General features: G+C 48.4%; 8 protein-coding genes across 8 annotated transcripts; 5 read left to right on the top strand and 3 right to left on the bottom strand.

The window, feature by feature from the left end:
* Positions 1-304: 304 nt before the first annotated feature.
* Positions 305-3214, top strand: FIESC28_07386 (uncharacterized protein; the record flags this gene model as incomplete). Its single annotated transcript, XM_031161526.1, has 8 exons — positions 305-455; positions 506-640; positions 700-906; positions 960-1330; positions 1381-1525; positions 1876-2126; positions 2289-2359; positions 2428-3214. 8 exons carry the CDS (start codon positions 305-307, stop codon positions 3212-3214), a joined length of 2118 nt encoding a protein of 705 aa, XP_031014431.1.
* Positions 3215-6199: 2985 nt separating this feature from the next.
* Positions 6200-8137, top strand: FIESC28_07385 (uncharacterized protein; the record flags this gene model as incomplete). The annotated part of the gene is made up of 4 exons (XM_031161525.1): positions 6200-7321; positions 7371-7624; positions 7680-8057; positions 8110-8137. The coding sequence occupies 4 exons, from the start codon at positions 6200-6202 to the stop codon at positions 8135-8137; spliced, it is 1782 nt and encodes a 593-aa protein (XP_031014430.1).
* Positions 8138-9477: 1340 nt separating this feature from the next.
* FIESC28_07384 (uncharacterized protein) lies at positions 9478-11300 on the top strand (the record flags this gene model as incomplete). The annotated part of the gene is made up of 7 exons (XM_031161524.1): positions 9478-9564; positions 9641-9712; positions 9766-9830; positions 9889-10070; positions 10128-10765; positions 10813-11002; positions 11056-11300. The coding sequence occupies 7 exons, from the start codon at positions 9478-9480 to the stop codon at positions 11298-11300; spliced, it is 1479 nt and encodes a 492-aa protein (XP_031014429.1).
* Positions 11301-11765: 465 nt separating this feature from the next.
* Positions 11766-13914, bottom strand: FIESC28_07383 (uncharacterized protein; the record flags this gene model as incomplete). The annotated part of the gene is made up of 2 exons (XM_031161523.1): positions 11766-13551; positions 13604-13914. 2 exons carry the CDS (start codon positions 13912-13914, stop codon positions 11766-11768), a joined length of 2097 nt encoding a protein of 698 aa, XP_031014428.1.
* Positions 13915-14435: 521 nt separating this feature from the next.
* Positions 14436-15983, top strand: FIESC28_07382 (uncharacterized protein; the record flags this gene model as incomplete). The annotated part of the gene is made up of 3 exons (XM_031161522.1): positions 14436-14454; positions 14512-14793; positions 14845-15983. 3 exons carry the CDS (start codon positions 14436-14438, stop codon positions 15981-15983), a joined length of 1440 nt encoding a protein of 479 aa, XP_031014427.1.
* A 595-nt stretch (positions 15984-16578) lies between these two features.
* On the bottom strand, positions 16579-17731 carry FIESC28_07381 (uncharacterized protein; the record flags this gene model as incomplete). Its single annotated transcript, XM_031161521.1, has 2 exons — positions 16579-17522; positions 17656-17731. The coding sequence occupies 2 exons, from the start codon at positions 17729-17731 to the stop codon at positions 16579-16581; spliced, it is 1020 nt and encodes a 339-aa protein (XP_031014426.1).
* A 1249-nt stretch (positions 17732-18980) lies between these two features.
* On the top strand, positions 18981-19871 carry FIESC28_07380 (uncharacterized protein; the record flags this gene model as incomplete). The annotated part of the gene is made up of 3 exons (XM_031161520.1): positions 18981-19139; positions 19191-19367; positions 19437-19871. 3 exons carry the CDS (start codon positions 18981-18983, stop codon positions 19869-19871), a joined length of 771 nt encoding a protein of 256 aa, XP_031014425.1.
* Positions 19872-20373: 502 nt separating this feature from the next.
* FIESC28_07379 (uncharacterized protein) lies at positions 20374-21000 on the bottom strand (the record flags this gene model as incomplete). Its single annotated transcript, XM_031161519.1, has 2 exons — positions 20374-20697; positions 20782-21000. The coding sequence occupies 2 exons, from the start codon at positions 20998-21000 to the stop codon at positions 20374-20376; spliced, it is 543 nt and encodes a 180-aa protein (XP_031014424.1).
* Positions 21001-21334: the final 334 nt, after the last annotated feature.

Genomic DNA, 21334 nt, shown 5'->3' with positions numbered 1-21334 from the left:
TATTGATCGATTGATTATTAAACACAAATCTTAATGTACCTATGTTTGTTTGATAACCCTACCATTAGCTAGGTAATCACCCATCAGCCCTGCGCATAACGTTACACGGTTTTGATGTCCAATGATGTGACTATTAGGTATGCCTGTATGTACATATTGTGGGCAAGTGCCGTCATACATTTCGTAGATTTCATTAACGGAGTAATAAACTGAGTAGGATTTGGCTCAAATCAACTAACTTCAGCTATCATATTCCAAAAAAAATCTATCCATTTTTACTGCAGTCAATAGCATTATCGCCGCAATGGTTCTAAGCACAATGAATGCGATGGTGGTTGAGGTACCAGAGAATGGTTCCAAACCCGAGTTGATCAAGAAGCAGATCTCTCCGCCCATGTTGGAACCTCATGAGGTACTGGTCAAGGTTGCAACTGTTGCACAAAACCCAACTGACGGTAAATCTCCGAGAGCATCAAACCAACTTCGTATCACTGACTCTTTCAAGTCCAAGCTTTTGATCTCAATCTCTTTGGGAACGGCGCTGTGCTTGGTTGTGACTTCGCTGGTAAAGTCGAGCGTCTTGGCAAGGATGTCACAAAGGTTGCTGAGGGCGATACAATTGCTGGTCTCCTTTGGGGTGGTAAGTTGAGCAGAACAATTGAACAAGTCTTGGGGCAGTTACTGATAGGATTTGAACAGGTGAGATCAAGGGCCTAGGAGCATATAGCGAGTACACCAAAGCCCATGAGAGCATTTGCTTCAAGGTTCCAAAGAGTATCTCGCTCCCAGAGGCTGCCACTATACCACTGGCATCTCTGACTGCTTGGCTTGCACTTTTCTCGAGGGACAGCTTAAACATTGACCGTAACAAGCCAGACAACACCGTCCTGATCTGGGGTGGAAGCTGTAAGTCTATATCAGGAACCCTGCTTTCGAAACGGCAAACTAACACTTAAAAGCGAGTGTTGGACAGTACGCTATCCAGATTGCATCAATGTTTGGCTTCAAGACCATCACAACCTGCAGCCCTCACAGTTTTGACCTCGTCAAGTCGTTTGGAGCTACTCACGTCTTTGACTATAACGACTCCAACGTGGTGAAGTCCATCAAAGACGTAGCACCTGATTTGAAGTATGTTTTCGATACTATCGGGAACAAGACATCGTCTGCGACGGCATCCGAGGCTATTGATGAAAATGGTGGCACCCTTTGCACCGTTAGACCGGATAAGAGCTTCACCGAGAACGTAACCAAGCAGACCCGAGTTACACCTGTACTTGTCTGGACTGCATTCAACCGGGTGATCCAGTACAAGAAGGCTTCATTCCCGGTGAGTAGAATAGAATTTGAACTGACACATTGATACTGACCATGCAATAGGCTAGTGAGGAGGATCACAAGCTGGGCATTGAGTTTAACGACAAGCTCCCTGGCTGGATCGATGAGGGCAAGATCAAGCCTAACAAGCCCAAGGTTCTTGGTGGACTGGATGCCATTCCGCAGGGATTCCAGGAACATAGGGACGGTAAAATCTCTGGGTTTAAGCTTGTGTATGAGCTATAGATGCATTTGATATCTCGAGTATTGAGTATCAACATGAAATGTCCATATATAAATACGTCAATAACAAACTGACTGATGCATGTGAATTGTGGCTGCTCTATTTGTGGCTTTATAAAAGTAAATGGAAGGGAAGGGGTTAAATGACAGGGGGTCGCCCCGTTAGTCTAGTACGGGCAGTACCTGCAGTGGGGAGCACCCTCACCTAAAATCGGTTTGGCCGTAGCCCAGACCTGAGGAAGAGGACACTTGTGCTAGCCCGAGCTCCTGTCCCGACCTACAGTATCGACAGAACACTCCCTACATTACCCACAGCGTTACGGCGACTTCGACAACCGACCACTGTGGTCAATTTTTTCCTCCTCCTACTCCAACATTCGATCGATCATACTGCCACGGTCAAGAGCAGTGTGCGCCCGATACCAGCCAGTTTTGTAATTGGCCTATTCGAGACCAGATATAGCTTCATCATGCGCCTGTCTTCACTATCAGCGGCGCTCCTTGGTGCGTTCGCATGGACTACCAGCGCTGCTGAGTTCGACGATGAAAACATCAGGAGTATCTCTGTATGTTGTCCATACCCTGGCTGTCACTATCTCGAGTTCCTTGCTAACCTTTTCTTCCCGTCTAGCTCAGGACACATTCCCTGACCCAGGTTAGTTGCGGCGCACGCACGCGAACATAGTATTTAAAGATCGACTGATTGGTTAACCCTCGTCATCAAACAGCCTTACCTCGACTCGGATATGCAAAGCCGTTGGTACGACTTTGGAGGAGATACCATTATTCGAACCGATTCGTACGCTTCCCCGATCCTCTGATAACGGCATGACAAGACTTTTGGGACATTGGGTTGACTTGTTACAGGTACATCCGACTTACTTCTGATCGCCCTTCGCAGTCGGGATGGATGTACTCGCGAGTACCCCTCACTGCGACAAACTGGCAGATTGAGGTTGAGTTCAAGATTTCAGGCAAGAACCAGCTCTACGGCGACGGTTTTGCTATGTGGATTACCCGCCAGCGTGCGCAGATGGGAACTGTCTTTGGTGGACCTGACAACTTCGAAGGTCTTGGAGTCTTCATCGATACTTACAAGAACAACCGCCCTGGCGTCGTCTTCCCCTATGTTATGGCCATGTACGGCGATGGCAAGACCTCTTACGACAAGTCCAACGATGGAAAGCACACCGAGCTCGCTGGGTGCTCGGCGCGTGGTATCCGACATGCCAGCATCCCCACCAAGTTGCGCCTGACCTACTTCCAGGACAAGCAGCTCAAGCTGGAACTTCAGTACAAGGTTGAGGACGAATGGCAGACATGCTTTGATCTCGAGGAGCCCCCGGCTGTCCCCAACATTGCCTACGTCGGTTTCACTGCTGAGACTGGTGAGCTTAGCGACAACCACGATATCATCTCCGTCGCTGCCAAGAACTTGTACACCCAGCCTGGCAGTGGTGGCAACACCGGCGGCAAGTCCTCCAGCAGCAAGAGCAAGTCACGCAAGGGTACTGGCAAGACTACCACCGGTCAGAAGCAGGGTAGCAGCTGGACATGGTTCTTTACCAAGATTATCCTTTTCATCATCGTTGCTGGCGGTGCCTACGTAGGCTACACAGCTTACCGATCCAAGGCCAAGTCGCACAGATTCTAAGTCGGTGAAAAAATAGCTGTATACGAAGGGCGAAAGTGTTGCTGAGAACGACGGAAGGGACCAAGTTGATGAGATACATACGAGTCTCTGCTTAGACAGCATCGTCTGGACTTCCTTGAATCTGTTATATCTGTTTTGAGTAGGAGAGAGGCTGGTGAGAAGGACACGGGCCGGTGAGCATCGTCGAATGCTTTTGACGAAAAAAATTCCATCTATGTTTTTGTTGTGTTATGTGCTGTGTTCGTTTTGTCATAATCTCTGCTTGTGAAGATCCAAGAGATGTTGGCAGAGCGAATCCACGCAAGTGGATAGACGCTCCCATATGTTATTTTTCTTCAATGGCAGAACGGCTTGAGGAAGACAGACGTACGGATACAGATGATAACTTCTTCCAAGTGGATATATATGACCGTAACAAAGGCTAGACGAAAGCTACTAGAGATTGGTTGCGGTTTGCATGCTATGTCGTCTGGGAAGCTACCGGAAACAGTGGCTCCAGGGTAAGACAGAGCAGGCAATTCGCAAGGTAATTTACCCATGCAGCTACTACCTATTAACCATGCTGCTGTTGTAACATAGGTAGCTCAACACAAAAGGGAATACAGCATTCCTCTGCATCCAGGTACAAGAGATAGCTCATCATTATACGTTCCAGTCAAGGCACACACTAGCCTGGAGCCGGGATCTTAATTGAGTTGCACTTATCTGATGATTGAAGGAGGCTTTCTTTCTAAGATCCATGTTGGACTAGCCGATCATCCACTCGTATTGTGAAGCCTACCACGAGCTGTCTCTCTTGTCCGTGGCAGGCAGGATGATAGTGGAAGCTCCCGTTGCCTCAAAGTTCCATATCACCCCGCAATGGGATGGACAAGCCCACTTATATATCGACAGCTAGAGGAAGCTACTAAATAAGCCAAGCGCCAACTTCCCGAAGCAACATCCAATGCCCGTACTTGACTGTAGACGAATGTTTTCTGGACAGGTTTTTGAGTTGCTCTCCTGATGGATGTCAGCTTTTTGGCACGCCCTAAACGTGCTTGTATCTTGTTCCCTCTCATTCCAATCCAGCGTGTTATTTCTTCCAAGGGTATCAACCCTTAGCTATCTGCATCTTTCCCCCCTCTCTCTGCCATTACTCTATCTGATATCATCCTGTTCTGATCGATACTATCGGCCTTCTATTTTCTACTGCTGTTTACATATCGTCGTCTTGTGTCTTAAGAGTCCCTCGTCATCATTACACCTAGGTAACTTACTCGAGCTTTCTCTTACCTACGGGCCCGACTCGCCTCAACTGTCGTCACTTCCGATCATCCGTACGCTTTCTTGTCAGTCATTAGACGGTCTAATAAACTCCAGTGTTCCCACTTGTGTTAAGCTACCTGCCTAAACGACGACATCATCGTATTGCATCGCATCTCATCGCCTTTTTGTTTCTCTCACTCGACCCGACCCGTCGTCTCATGCCTCATGGTCGCTACAGTACTAGACTTATACAGCCCAGCCCAGTAGATCGTACATCAACCAATTGCGGCTCAGAAAAGGATCTCTTCTCGTCTCGTCTCGACGCCTCGTTCTCTTCCTTTCCATCACAATTCGAACGGACACAGACAGAGGAACGGAACCGAGAAAAAGCAGCGACATCATCTTGCACCCCCAAGTTATCTAGTGCGCAGTCGCTGATCTGAGCTGATCATAAAAGAGGGGCACCCTTTTGTTTTGGCCGAAGCTGCAATTGCACTACATCATCGCCATAGTGCGGTAAACCTTGTATTGTAGGTATAGTACCTTACCTTACTCTCTGTTTTGTTCTGCTCTGTGCTGTACCTTGCCTCGTGTCGCATTGCACAACGGTTAGTTTACCGTGGCATATCAATTCAGGGCAGCTCAATTGACCTTGCCTGAAGTTTAAGACGCATTCAGTCTTGTGTCTCTTTGTCTCGTTTCCCTAACTATTTGTTTTTTGCCCCATCGGTCTTTTATCTGAAACGGCCAGACAACTGTTGCCGGACCACCTTTTCCAGCCACTACAATCAAGTATCTTGTCCTGTCCTGTCCAATTGCCGGCCTCGGTGGAATGCGCCAAGCGTTGGAATCCTTTGTTCACGCCAGCAGGACGCCAAAAAGCAACATAACCAAGCCCTGTTTATCATTCTCGGATTTCAATTCTCTCTCTTTTCTCATTCTGTCTTTTGTTCTATTCTGACCGTCTCATCAGTTGCTGCATACTCACCAGTTTCAGCGTCTTCACTACTGCTACTGTTGCGTTGCGAGCTGAGAGTGAGGGAGAAGACAGAGCTTCCCCACAGAACAAAACAGCCCATACTCAGTCTGGACAGACAGCACGTCAGAATCCAAACCCCTCTCCACTATTACGTTGTTGTGCCTGAACTTGAAAAAGAGAGAGAGCTCCAATTGCAAGGTTAGGAGATAACTAGGCTACGTTAGGTTGCACCAAGCCAGGCGAGCTCACTGACCTCTTGTTGGCACCAGAGGCAATAGACGGCTTGGATCCTTTCAACTAACAACAAACCTGACCTCTCTGTTCTGTCCTGTTCTATCCTGTCCTGTCCTGTCCCGGCCAACTCAATTTGAGGAATAATAACAACAACGACAAGACAACAACTCGCAGCTCTCCGGAAACTGGGAAACTGGCCGGACATTCCACAATAGATTCCACTTCCTACCCGGCCTTTTCCTCCACCTGGCCTTAACTGGAAAACCGTGCGATCGATCTGCAGAGAGTGCTTCCTCATCTTCGGGTCCATTCTACCGTAATCACCAACAGCACGCACCAGCAACCAGTACATACCATCAGTACCAGTACCAGCCCAGTACACACCAATACATAACACTACTACCTACACTACCTTAGTATCTACCTCACTACCTACACTACACTACACTACATTACGCTCCCCGCTTTCTCTTACATTCAATTGCTTTTTCCCCCCCTCTCTTTCGTCACACTACTACTACCCTATGCCTTCACTGGGGTTTCTCAAGAAAAAGCGGACCAGAGAGGGCAACTCTGACCCTTCGGCCTCAAGTCCAACTAGTCCAGTTACTCCTACCACTTCCAGGTCCAAGTCCATCTCCAAAGCTTTTCACCTGCCTCGAAACAATAGACATTCCACTTCAGCTCCGAGTGCCCAGCCAACCAACGCCCATCAACAACCTCAGCAACAGCCCGACCATCAACATCAGGAAGGCGCAGTGCCCCAATCCGATCAGCCTCCGGCGCAAACCCAACAAACGGCAGGTGCTACCGACGGTCAACAGCAGCAGCAGCAGCAAGACCAAGATATGGATACAATCAAGCTCCACAAGCCCGAGTACGGGACGAATTCGATGAGCCCCCACGATCACCAAAACCTCCCAAGCATCAATAATCTCATCAACCAACCTCAGCAGCAGAACAATGCCCAGGGCAATTCCTACAATAACGGCCAGACCAATCCGCAGTACCTAGCTGCTACGATAGATAACCACCGACCTCAAACCGTCAGTCCTGGAACTGATCCTGCCGTTCTACAGCAGCAACAACAGCAGGCTATGCCGCAGCCGCCGAGTATGCCTCCACAGCAACAGCAGCAGCCTTCTGATTTTCAGCAATCTCAACAACAATACCAACAGCAACAACCGCAGGCGCAGCAGCAGCCATCGCAGCAGCAGCCTCAGCAGTTTCAACAACAGCAACACCAGGAACAGAACCAGAACCAGGTGCCGCAACAACAACAGCAGCAGCATACCCACCAGCCTGGTCACCAGTACACCAATTCCGTGATGCGCGTCACGAAAGGCAAGTACTCGTTGGGTGACTTCGATATCTTGAGGACGCTTGGAACTGGTAGCTTTGGCCGTGTCCATCTAGTCCAATCGAAGCACAACCAGCGCTTTTATGCTGTCAAGGTGCTGAAGAAGGCCCAGGTGGTCAAGATGAAGCAGGTCGAGCATACCAATGACGAACGGCGCATGCTGGCTGATGTCAAGCACCCTTTTCTCATCACCCTTTGGGGTACATTCCAGGATTCAAAGAATCTTTACATGGTGATGGATTTCGTTGAAGGTGGCGAGCTGTTTTCGCTTCTGAGGAAGTCTGGTGTAAGTTTGATCCCGTCCTGTCAAATCTCAGTTGACTAAAACGTTACAGCGCTTCCCCAACCCTGTGGCCAAATTCTACGCCGCCGAAGTCACTTTAGCCTTGGAGTACCTTCATTCCAAGAACATTATCTACCGTGATCTCAAGCCAGAAAACCTTCTCCTCGATCGACATGGTCACCTCAAGATTACAGATTTCGGCTTCGCGAAGCGAGTTCCCGACAAGACATGGACACTGTGCGGTACACCTGATTACCTGGCCCCCGAAGTAGTTTCTAACAAGGGTTACAACAAATCCGTCGACTGGTAAGTTGTCACACGAATAGTTTGGAAGCCTATACTAACAAGTTGGACGCGCTAGGTGGTCGTTGGGTATCCTGATATATGAAATGCTTTGCGGTTACACGCCATTCTGGGATAGTGGATCTCCGATGAAGATCTACGAAAACATTCTCAAGGGCAAGGTCAAATACCCCGCATACGTTAACGCGGACGCTCAGAACCTCTTGGAGCGCCTGATTACGGCCGATTTGACAAAGCGTCTGGGTAACCTGTACGGAGGCCCAGCAGATGTGAAGAACCACCCTTGGTTCGCTGAAGTCACCTGGGACCGACTAGCCAGGAAGGACATAGATGCTCCCTATACGCCACCGGTCAAGGCAGGTGCTGGCGATGCCAGCCAGTTCGATCGCTATCCCGAGGATCCTGAGAAGTATGGCATGATTGGAGGAACAGATGAGTGAGTACCAGATTGGAGTGTTGAGAAATGAGCTTGGCTAACCCATACGCAGGTACGGACACATGTTTACGGAGTTTTAAGGGCATGCTTCATTGAGTAAACGAACGAGGCTTTTGTATGACTAGGTTGAGGCCAGGCCTCGCTTGATGCGGAGAACTGTGGGCGAGGCGTCGATGATGGTGAAATGCTAATACGCTTTTGTGCTTTACATGAGGGTCGGTGGTTCGTTTTTGCGGGCAGCTGTGAAATTTGGGTGTTGGGCAAGATGAGCTTGTGAGGAACGACTCAGTCCGAAACATAAGCAGCAATGAGCATTGGCGAACGTATGAAAGGATGTTTGTGGCATGAACGAGTAGGGTTACATAAACAGCCTTATCGAGTACGATTACATCCTTTTGCGACCTACCTAACTATGATCCAATATGCCCTGCCCAATTTGCGGATCAAAGAGTACCGATTTAAACATGTGGGTTTCTGTGTAGCTTATAGGGAACTAGAGAGTAGAAAACTTTGCAATGCTGTGAGTTGATGTTGGCCTAGATATATTAATAGTGTGAAGAGGATAACATTGATGACGTTTTTCAACTTGAGCTTCATCTTGCCTTGCTGTGATTGAATGTCGAAGCTTAGCAAGTCACTTTCCCCACCTTGACCCGTGAACGGGTTCCTCTTTTAGCGGCACGCGCGGAGGCTAAACAGAAACGGTCTGGACTGGATTTATTGAGGCTGGGGTTACACTTTAACTTGCCCAGGTACACCAGAAGCTGTATGTACGCCATAAATTACAGGTGCGGTCAGCATGTGGAATGGATTTTTAAGAGCATGTGCCAGGTAGGTACGTTGGATAATTGGGGGCGGCCGCTCTTTCCGCTCCATCTCCATCTCAATACGTATTCAATACTACAAATTGAAAGGATCGGGCTGCGGTGAGAGGGGAGTTCCTTCCATTTCTGAAAGATAGAAAGTCACGAGGCTGGGAGAGCCTAGAATCTCACCCATGGAATCTAATTGATCAACCTTTACAATCCCAGGCACATAAGCAGGGGTTTTTTCAATTTCTCGGGTCTCAGAGTTTGTTCAATGTCACTCTGACATTCTGATTCAGCCTCATCGAATACCCTGCTTCAGTGAGTAGTCCATACATAGGTAAACTCACCGACTTCTGTTTCCTCCCTTCCTTGTTCCGTCTCGTTGGAATACGATCACGTATCCATCTGCACCTCATCTAGGTTCCCTTAACAGCTCATAGCCAAGCTTTGACTAGCGAGCTGCAAGACGCAACACAAGCAGCCAACCCGGTGGAAGTGGCTTTTCTCTTAGGACGCGTCCGCAATTAATTCCAATCGATCGATCAACCACTTCGCATACAGTGAGACGTACATCTACACACTTCAAATCTTTGTTCTGTATCACTGTCGCAATGGAAGATTATCTGTTTCGACACTACGTTGATCAATGCCGCGTCGTTCGCGAGGATACTAGCTACATCGAGATTTTCAATTACTCGGTAAGTCACTTGCATCTGCATCCAAGAAATCACTCTTCACAGATCACAAAAGACAATTCGCTAATGCGCTCATTAGGATCCCTTTTATAACGTCTGCGAGGAGCATCCTTTGCCGGACGATGAGTTTGATAACTTTTTACATCAAACCGTTAGTGAACTTCCACTCCAGTGTTTCGTATAGGACTCAATTGACAAGAATAGGGTGCCTTTGCACCACCAGACAACTTGAGGTCCGATACCAAGCTGCTCAGCGGTGTCCGATTAGTGTAAGTTCTCAGAGACATCAAGTCTCTTCTATAAGAAACGACTAACCCTCGTGCCAAGAGTCCAAAAGAATGCCAAGCACCCCGATACGTTTCTTCCAAAGGTTATCTCACTTTCTTCAGAGAAATATGGATCTATGGTTCGCGCCATGAATCTGCCATATCGTGGTATCGAAACAAACTCTGTGGTCGGCCCTTTCTTCTGGTCTGCGCATGATCAGGATGACGATAACCCTCACTTGCGTGAGTTCACTGTTAGACTTATGCATTGAGCTCAAAATGACTAACGCCGTCTCACAGATATTGTCCACCGAAAATCAGATGTTCTCAAAAAGGGCAGGACGAGAGGTTGGGAGATGCTCCTCTCTCATTCATTCAAGACCGGTATTACTACTGGTTTCATCAAAGGAACCCCCAGCTCGGAAGTGGAAAAGTCTTTAGACCATCTCAAGGCTTGCGCCGACCAAGGAGGGCATCCGCTTCTACTTCCTATCATCATCCTTACATACGACCTATCTCCTGAAAATGACGAAAAACAACGTAAAGCTCGACATTGGCTCCGTCGTCTTGAAAATGCTGTCAGCCTGCGAAATGAAGTCGAGGAGCAGGAGCAGTATTTCCAGAACGGTTTCATTGACATTGATGGGCTTAGCCGTGACCTCGTTGAATGTCATGGCAATGTCATGTGGAAACGTCCTCAGGCATATGAAGCACTCGCCAAAGAGATGGAGAAGGCCATGGAGACCTTCCGATTTGTTTGGCTCACTCTAAGTCCGGCCGTCGAAGAGCAATGCGAAGCTGAACGAAAGCATCGCAAGGAGATTGAAAAACTGCATCGAAGTATGGTGTCGCGATTGGACTTCTACAAGGTCAAGCTTAAGGGCTTGGAGAATTACATTCATATCACTCTGGAGAGACTCAAGGTTCAGCGCGAAGCTGTAAGCTTCCCTTTTCTAGTATCTTGATTCAAACTGACACGTCATAGCTTTACAACATCATGTCCCAACGCGAGGCAAGGCTGAACCTCGAGATTGCAGGAGAGCAAAGGCGAATAGCTCATGCCAGTAAGCGGGATAGCACGGCCATGAAGACGTTATCCCTTATGGGTGCACTGTTTCTACCAGGAACCTACCTCGCCTCTGTCTTTAGCATGACCTTCTTTGACTTTGGAGCCGGTTTGTCATCACGCCTATTTGTGCTGGTAGTTTATACTAATATGATCCCCTAGATGCCGATCCTGTCATTTCTGTCGAACTCTGGGTCTACTTTGCAATAACAGTTCCAGTTACAGCCCTAATCGTTGGTTGCTGGATGTTCATCGACAAACGACGTCAAGAACAACACAAGAAAGACGACGCGGACTTGGAGAAGAATATTGACAAGATGGAGAAAGAGATAATGTTTGCGCTTCGCAAGCGAACGATGAGCAAGGCTAATACCTGGAACACCGTAAGCCCGCCCCCAAAACCATAAGACCTGCCAGGACACGATACTTGATCGAGCAAATTTTGTGCACTTCTTGGAAAGATGTTTTTCATTTCGGCTACAAGGCGAAATTATGACTCACGAACACATTTTGACGCCATGTGTTATGACATATATGACTTGATTGGATAGACTTAGTGACGGATACGATGAATAAAGCATATCTATATATGAATATGTATATAATACATTGAAATCCAAACGTCTTCCCACATTACAAGCGACTGCTGAAGGATCTATCCAACAGTTGCCACCAAGTCTCCCATGCCAATTTCCCGACAGTGGCTGACATTGACATGACTGCATTAAAATATCATATGTGAACCTTGTAAACTCCATCATGGTCTATTCGTACCGGTATAAAACGAAAACAGCAAAGCATGGGACATCAAAATAAAAGTGTGCTTTTCTCCAAAAAGAACCTTGCGCCGTTCATGTATAGGAATGGTACGATTAAATGCGAATTTGACCATCGCCAGAACCACCAAACCACCTACGGAAGTCTGGCCCCGAGTTGGATGGCCCAGCACCCGCATCGTTATCGTCACCCCCCATCCACTTTGGCTTCTTGATATCGTTGAACCACTTGGGAGCCTCAATACCGTCCATCGTATTCTTCATGCGATGGCCGATGATGGTAAAGAGGTTGTCGTCTTCTGGTTCTTCGTCATTCCAGTTCGGACCGTAGCGATGTTCCGGGCCACGACGAGCGCTCGTCGTGGAGGGTCGAGCGGGTGATCGAACAGGCGAGGATGCAGAGCCACGAGCAGAAGGTATTGACAGGACGGGGGCCGATCTGCCACCTGTTGTTCCAGCTCCGCCTATCCTAGCGAGAGCATCCTCCCTACGATGGAACAGCGTGTTTCCGCCGAGTTCACGAGAAATGAGATCTCTACCTTCGCGCCACGAGCCAGTACCGTAGGTGATGCCGTTCTCTTCCTCGTCGTCAATGACATCCATGCCAACGAAAATTCGTTTGACCCTGCCATAGATACCAAATAGGGTAGCAAAGACTGGGAAAAGCACAACAACGGGGAAGAGGTCATCAAACCAATGACCCAACGGTGTAAAGTCGATCAACTGGCCAAGGAAGCCGTAGAACACTGTCTTCTTGTAGACCTGGCTCGATAGGAATGTAATAAAATTGTAAGAAATGGGAATGGTGAGCTTGGCCACTTGCATGGCATACCAGAAAGCCGACTCGTGGGCTGTGTTGCGGCGAACAAGAGCTCGGCCACGCCAGACTTTGACTTCTGTCATTGATATCAAGGCAGCTGCACACATGTAGCAAATCCAGAACGATGAGATGGCCTGACCAGCGAAACCAACTTCAGGTTTATCACCAACCCAGTGATGTACCACTGTTAATCTGATGACCGACAGTTTGGGGAATGCAACCTTAACTACCTCTGACCAAACAATACAAGCGGATGCCGCTGCCAAGAACAGGCCAAGAAGAACCTGAGCATAAGGTAATATCTGGTAATAGTAGAGATATCGTGTGTAAGGAGTCAAAATGACAGTATTTTCCCAAAATGTTGCGTGAGGCGATACCTCTCCAAAATCGAGCTTTTTCGATGCTGCGGAATCTAGAATTGCTTGTGTTTCGGCTGCTTCTTGAACCAGGTCGCTCCATGCATTGACATATCGGGATCGAGCGTGCTTTGCGCGCACGTACTTCCTGGTGAGATCGGCGAGGTATTTTTCAGTGATAACATGTGGAATAATGGTAGTGTCGGGTCCCGTGCCGAATCGTGTGCTTCGAGTTTGAGATTCTGGGAGGTTGGCCATTTCTTGTAGTTCCTCAATCCAGTCTCGGTATGTATTTGCGCTTCCAGTCTTGCGCCGTCCTAGTTCAGCGACTTGAACCTCAATATCCTCAAGTTTTGCAATCGAGTCCTCCATCTCTTCGTAAACTTTGGGCGCCTTGCTCTGGAGTCGTCGGAGTCGTCCGCTGATGCTTGCGCCGCGCATGAGGCGTCTCGGTATTGATACCAAACCATGGCCCATTAGATAAATAGCAAGGATCAGTCCCCAACAGTATGCAAGTGCCATGATCGTGCCCTTGATGGCTTCGACCTTGAAGCCAAACTTGATGAAGAAGTAAACGAGGCCGATCGATGAGAATCCCAAAACAATGGCGTGAAACTGCGCATTGCTGCGAACCGAGTACATGAATTTGTCGTATGGTTCCCTGTATCCAGAGTCGGAATATTCGGCCAAAATTGGGAGGATGAACCTGGGGTTATTCGTCAGCATGACACGCCATATACACCAACAAATCATCATACCAAGTCAAGGCAAATGTCAACCAATATGAGATGCGCCATGAAACTAATATGACCCGTTCGGGGAGCCATATTCCTCTTGTAGCTTCATCTCCAGTGACTGCGCTCGAGGCGAGATCGATCGGGACAAGAATGACGACTATTGTTGGAAGCCAGAGAGCGAAGAAGATGGGGATGAGATAAAAGGCTGGCGTTGTCCGCAGAGGGAGGTAGTATCGCAGAATAAGGAGAACGACGAGGGAGATGACAACAAGAACGATACATGAGAAGATGGCCGAGCCGACAGGCGACGAACTGCTTGTTATGTGTAACATTTCGAAGAGACACAGCCCATGGCGCACAAATTTGTAAGGATAAGATTTAAAGTGAAGCCTAGAAGTGACCAAAAGATGGTTATCTTAATTGACATGCGATAGACAGGGGCACGGGCCGTTCGGACTTGGTCTTGAGGTACGTACCTCGGAGGTTGTCTGCCCGCCTTGCGTCATTCAACTTTGACCCGCCTAGGTCCGTTTTATGCATGGCCCTGCATGGAATGAACCAGCCCTGTATTGTACTGCCTGCTGGCCTACAGGCTACAGCACAGTACCATGGAGGTCCACCTACCTACAGATCCGCCTTAATTGAAACGCGTGCAGCTCACCCAGGTAACCTAACCTAGACGCGCCGGCTGTCTCCACGCGTTTTGAGTGCAACTTTCAACCGAGCAACGGCATCCTTTCACAACGAGAGCGCATCACAAGGTACTTTATTCTCTTCAGACTTGTATTGCGTCAGATCGCATCCTGATTCCCACTTGCGATAAATACTGTTTCTTTTCCTTAACTGCGCAAGAATGACGGACGTTGAACAGTGTAAGTGTAGTCTCTGTCGCAACTTTCATTGTTCCTTGATACTGACATTCTTCAAAGGGCTCGCGAACGCCAACGAGGCGATTCACATCAGCCTTGTGTCCCCCTCCGAATCTGGTCTTCAGCATGTTGCGACCTTCAACCCCCGACACACTTACTCGATTTTTGGCGAGGAGGAGCAGATTTTCGGGTACAAGGATCTTAAAATCAACCTTCGATATCGGGCCAACGATATGCGACCGCACCTGAAGACGTCTTACAGCAAGAAATTCAATGCAGTCGGCGGACCTGAGCCGACAGATGTGGCAGCTATCCTCGAGGAGGGTAACCATCTGCCCAAGAGTGCGTTGTTCAACTTTGTGTATTAAAGCCATAAACACTGACAGCATCTAGTTGCCTTTGCTAAATCAAGCGATTTTGAGGAAAGCTCTAAGCTACTGGCCGACGACTGGACACCACCAGGAAAACTACACACAACTTTCGATAGCCCCGATGGTCAATACGAGATCTGGCGCGGAAACCTTGCCGATCCAGCTATCAAGCAGCTCAACTCCCGCCTGCAACTATTTGTACCTCTCTTTATTGAAGGAGGGACCTATATTGGCCAGGATCCTGAAGGGGAGTCAACCGAACTCGACCTATCTGATGCGGACCGTTGGACTTTCTTCGCCCTGTATCAAAAGCGCAAGGTGGGGGACAAGACTACATATGTGTTTGTCGGCTACTCGACTGTCTATCGTTTCTACTATTTCCAGCCTCCCACCCCACCAGCATCACCACGAAACGACGAGTGGGAGTTGCCCAATGGTAACATGGACCTTGGTGAGCTCCCTTCCAGGGCAAGGTTGTCGCAATTCGTCATTCTGCCTCCATTCCAAGGCAAGGGCAACGGAGCGCGACTCTACAAGACTATTTTCGAGCATTACCACAAGATTCCACAGACTTATGAATTTACCGTCGAAGACCCCAACGAAGCATTTGACGATTTGAGAGATATCTGTGACCTGCAATTTCTCCGAAAGATGCCCGAATTCAACAATTTGCGAGTTGACACAGATGTCGCCATTCCTAAGAAGGGCACACTCCCCAAGCTGATTGTCAACAGCGATAAGCTCGAGACGATCCGCCTTGAGGCCAAAATCGCTCCACGCCAGTTTGGAAGAGTCCTCGAGATGCACCTCATGTCTCAACTCCCTCTATCAGTACGACCAACCATGGCGTTTGACGAAGACAAACCGGCTGCGTCAAAGGCCGATCAACATCAAGCCAAAGTATGGAGTTTGATCGTGAAGCAACGGCTGTACCGCCACAACAAGGACCTCCTTTCTCAGATCGAACCTAGTGAACGTGTGGAAAAGCTCGATGATACCCTACATGGTGTTGGCCTCGAGTATGCACGCATCCTGGCTGCTGTTGATCGTTCAGATCAGCACACTCAAGGCCAGGCAACAGCTAACGGCAAGCGAAAGCTGGATGTTGAGGATGGTGCGGGGGGTTCTGGTAGCAAGAAGGCTCGAGTGGAAGACGCCTGAATGCCAGTGTACTAATTACGTGTGAAATATCAAAGGAAGGAACGATGTTTAATTGGGCGTTGGGAATGCATCGGACGAGGAAATCCGTTTGTCAACTGTACATAAAGCCAAATCGCTGTAATATCTGTCTGTGTCTTGCAGATTCAGCACGATCTTTAAATGGGAAAATAAAGAATATCGATCAGAACACTAAGACCCAACACAGGCTTGGAATGCTACCTATTGTGAAACACTATGCACGCCCTGTAGAGATATTATTGAATACTGGTCATCGTGTATGATGGTTTAAATGTAAGTCGTTGTAATTCATGTCTTTATGTACCATGCAATGCGATAATATACAAGTTAAAGATGTCCAGAACACATGAAATATTCATTTTCAAAATGCCCAAAGCTTGTCCAGTTGCAATACAGTACCTGGGTATGGAAAGAGATACTGGAGAACGACCTCTTGGATCCATTCCTGACCATGATTGGATTTTCTCAACTTCGTCTAGGGTAGTTTTGCGAACCGCAATGAGCGGACACTCTGACAAAGCAGTCGCGGATGGGTTTAGTTGAGAGGCCCCAATCAATTCACTTGACTATGGCCATCTCATTCGTAATTGAACCTTGTTCCATTTACACCCTCGGCGCCCTTGCCAATCTGTCCAGCCACAACAGCGGCTTCACGCACGGCTCTTGAAACAGTGCCGCGGACCTTACCCTCCTCAAGGACCAGGACACCACCAATAGTGCAGCCTCCAGATGTGCAGACCTTCTCTCGGAGAAGGGCAGGGTGCTCGCCATGCTGGACAAGACCAGCAGTGCCCCTCATAGACTGTGTGGCCATGCGCTGTGCATCAGGACGAGGAATGCCCATGGCAACGGCACCGTCAATAGCAGCCTCCAGGACGAGAGCGAAGAAAGCAGGACCGGAAGCACACAGAGCTGTTGAGGCGTCCATGTGTCGGGTCGGCAGGTAAACAACGTCACCAATGCGCTTGAAGATCCATGTAACCAGGCTCTCGGTGGCGTGGTCAAGAGGAGAGTTGGGAGAAGCAATGACAGTCATGGATTCGCGGATAACGGCAGCAGTATTGCACATGGCACGAACAATGCGGCATCGGCCATCCTCCTCAGGGTCCTTGCAGGGCACAGCGCCGTGAAGCGCAATCTCAATGTCCTCGACAGTAATACCAGCGCAAACACTGATCAGGAGCTTGCCATGCAGGGCCTTTGAGATACCGGGCTCAGTAAGAATCTCCTTGACCATCCAGGGCTTGCATGCCAGGATGACAACCTCAGACTGCTGGACAGCACCAAGGTTATCGTTATGGACAACCTTGAGGACAGAAGAGTGCTCCCAGAGCGCACCCTTGACGCGCTTAGCGCCAGCAGGAGTGGCTACACTGGCAACAAAGCGCGAAGGAAGTCGCTCAGGCACCTCGTCACCAGGCGTTGAAGCTCCCGATCGGGGCAACTGCTGGAGGGGCTTGGGTCCTTGCATCTCGGCGAGAGAATTCAAGATTCCACTAAGAATGGCGACACCCATGGTACCTATTTGGCAATCAGCACATGAATCCGGCGATTCTATTCAGACGTGAAGACTGTAACAACATGCACAGCGCTTATAACCATCCACGGATAGGGGTGCGCCATGCAGCCCTGTGTGCATCTTCTGAATACTTACCACAGCCAAGGACAGCCATGGTGAGGTCTGTACTTCCATTCGAGCCGTACGGTGTGAGAGCCATTGAGTTGGGCATGGCTGATTTTGTGTCTAAAGTTGGTTGAATAACAAGAAGTTGTGCACAAGAGGAAGAAAATCTTAAGGCAGTTGACTGACTAGTGTAGAGCAGGGCCTTAAAAATATTAACGTTAAGAGGCGGCAAAGATAGGTCAGAATGGGGAAAGGTGGAAGCAAAATAAATTGAATAAACCAAAAAAGCTGGGGAAACGGGGGAAGACGCAAGATTTATATGGAAGGATTCCACAATTATTGACTTATTATTTTATTACCGTCAGGTTGATAGAGTCCTTGTTTACATACGTACATATATAGACCTCAGCAGTCCAAAAACCGAGTCCCAGGTAACGTAAAGTTCCTTTGCTGCCCAATGCGCGTCTTGCCCCGTATTCAAAACAGGATAACGAAGCAAAGACGGAAGAATAAGGGGTAAGACAACTAACTACCTACGTATAAATGTTTGCGTAGAAACACTGTTAAACGGGTGCCAGTCAATGAGAAGAGAGGCGAGGACAAATTGCAGACAGCCAAAGTCTCACCATGGATGTCAGGAGATGTAAGAAAAGCCATCATAGCAGAGCCTTTTTTTGATAGGTTCCAACTTATTCCAGGCTAACAATGTACTTTACAGTACATGGCCTCCTACTCAGCCTGAGGTGGCCTCTTCGCCCAGACCGTGTAAGTGTAAGTGACCCCTGGCGATCTGAGGTAATGCACCAGGACGAAGCCCCTGACATGCCCATGTCCATAATCCATGTATGGCTTCAACGTTGCTTCAGCGAACGAGAATTTGACAAGCCTGACACTGACAGGCTTTTCACCGGCAACCTTTTATGGTTAGAACTATGTGATACACCTTCGGCTAGTCCGACCCGGATTCATTTCTTATTAGTGAAGGGATTTCAGCTGAGAATAAGAAAAGCAAAAAAAGAGATGCCCAAAGTAGATAATATTCGTGACAAGGTGAGACTTTGATTATTCCCGGTCGCTTCAAGGTCGCAAATTCGCTCACCGCAGATGAGCACAGCCACAGCCACAATGTGGCACACCAAATGGACGGCTCGCTGATCCACTACCCAGCTACAGCAACAAATTACTTGGGCTTCTCATCTCAACTACCACTGACTGAAGAACTATCTTATACGAGAGCCGTTGTGTTTTGTTTCACCAAACAAGGGTTTGAAGTTGCTCAAAGGTTTCCAACTTACGGAGTTCGTCACTACATACAATTTATTTTTATCATCTTACTTTACTCATACTCTTTCACAATGGCCGATCCTTTTGAAGTGCGCATGCGCTTCACCTCTCAGCTTCAGCATCTTAATGCTTCCGTAGCATCTGCGCAAAAAGCTGCACAATATGCGCTTCGATATAGGGATATGGATGAGGACTTGCACTCGTGCATTCTCGAACAGCTGGAAAGAGTGGTAGGGCCATCAATTCTCATTGTAAACTCATCACTAATCTCAATTTAATAGAATAACATGAATACAAGGGCCAATATTATGTACTTTATTGAGCATTTCCTCGACATGGCACAACGCGACGGACATCCAGACTATATCCGAATGATGCAACGAGACATTATTCGTGTTGTCGATGCTGTTGCTCCTGATGATCGATCCGGCGCTGCCAACGTCAGAGTCGTCCGAAAAGTTAGTTGACCCCTTGTGATCAGATACCCTCAACTTGTTTTTAGAATCTTCAACTGACATTCAGTACAGGTTTTACAAGGGCTCCAAGGGAAGGGCTACCTGGAGTCACAAGCAGTAATTCAGATTGAGGATGTTATCAAAGAGCGTGAAACAAACGCAGCAGACCTCGCCTCACCAAATGGAGATGTTGAAATGACGGATATACCGCCTTCCCAGACCATACCCAAATCAGACCGACGAGGCGCATCGAATCAATTTGACAAACGTCAAATAGAGCAGCGAATCGAAGAAGACCGAGAGCGTCACAAGCGCGAGCGCGAAAGTATATGGGCTATCCCCAAAACCGATAATGCTGAGATGAATCGATTATGGGAGGAGACCAGTGATTTCGGAGAAGACGATGATCGCCTGATTAGTGAAGAGCAGGGTGACTTTCAGAAGGAAATGGAAATGCAGTCTGGCTGCCATCATCATCGGGCGGCAAAGAATGGTGACCATCATTAGGAACGACTATGGGAAACCACCAGCGATTTCGGAGACGATGATGAGCGCCTGATTGAAGAGGAGGATGAATTGTTCCAGAGAGTGATGAGGATACAGCCTCACTACCATGGTTCAAAGATGAGGGTGGATGAGACTCGTTGTTAGATGTTCAGCACATCTTTTCTCGGACGGCGTCGAAAGGCATCGAAGCAGTGCTCGATTCGTAATTGGGAGAACAAAACAAGAAAGGATTGATACCCGCCATTTGCTGCATGGCTGTCTGGAGTCATGATGTTTAAAGTCATTGTTTCATAGAATTCGAAGCAACGATTGCAGCTCATTCGAGTGACAATAATTACTTCATGTTCAATATGATATCATGATTAGAGAAAACTCACCGATGAGTCTTGTCTAAGGGTGCATATTGTTAGATACTAGTACATATGTTTTTTTATACATGCAATCCAGCCATCTATCGTGCCAAGTCGCTAGTCGTCGTGTCCCATAGATTTGATGATCCGCCTTACTCCATAACCACAGTGGCGCCCAACTCCTTCATGGTGGTGATGATCTTCTCAGCGTCTTCCTTGGGAACGTTCTCCTTCATCATCTTTGGTGCGCTCTCAACGAACTTCTTGCTGTCCACCAAGCTCAGGCCGAGCATGTTCTTGATCTCCTTGATGACCTTTGCCTTGGAGGCGGTATCGAATCCTTGCAGCTTGAGGGTGAAGAGTGTCTTCTCGGCGGCGGCAGGAGCAGCTTCCTCAGCCTCCTCAACAGCAGCGGGGGCAGCGGCAGGAGCAGCAGCAAAACCGCCTATGGGCATATCGGGGATGTTGAGCTTGTTCTATTGGAAATGTCATGTTAGCGACTACGGTCCAGATAACCCCGCCAAAAACCAATTGATGTTCAGTCCAACACCAGCACTAACCTTGAGGCTGGAAACAAGGTCGGCAGTCTCCAGAAGAGTAAGCTGGCTAATCTGGTCCACAATGGCTTCGATCTTAGGGTTGGTGGGAGCGGCTTCGGACGAGTTCCATCTTCTCGAGGTGGCCGGGATGCGGACGAATTGTGCGGGTGCTCGGGCAGCGCGGGCGGATCGAAGCTGGCGAGCACAGCTCTGGGCGGCGTACCGACAAGACATGGCCATTGTTGTGGTTGAACTGGTGGATGCTCAATTCGAGAGAGTCGTCGCGTGCGGGCGTCTGAGGGAACGACGTCTTGAAGTTTTTCGAGCTGTCTCGATGTTCCGGCGTGCTAGCGGCCGAGTCACGTGAATAACTGGGGCACATTTTCATCGAACGATTGTATGCAGTGCAATTGCTTTTCTAATTGGAAATTTATTGATTAACGTACAAGTAATGGACTCTACTGGATAGTGACAGTGTGTCAATTGAGTTAAGCATTGAGTCTGTCTGTGTTCTGGTTGCTGATTCTGTGATCCCATGTGAGCCATAAAGTACGCTCGCTTGAGCCTACCTACA

Source organism: Fusarium coffeatum, assembly GCF_003316985.1.
Source record: "Fusarium coffeatum strain FIESC_28 chromosome Unknown BRIP53273_contig_162, whole genome shotgun sequence".
Lineage (NCBI taxonomy): Eukaryota > Fungi > Ascomycota > Sordariomycetes > Hypocreales > Nectriaceae > Fusarium > Fusarium coffeatum.
This window is presented reverse-complemented; position numbering and strand designations above follow the sequence as displayed.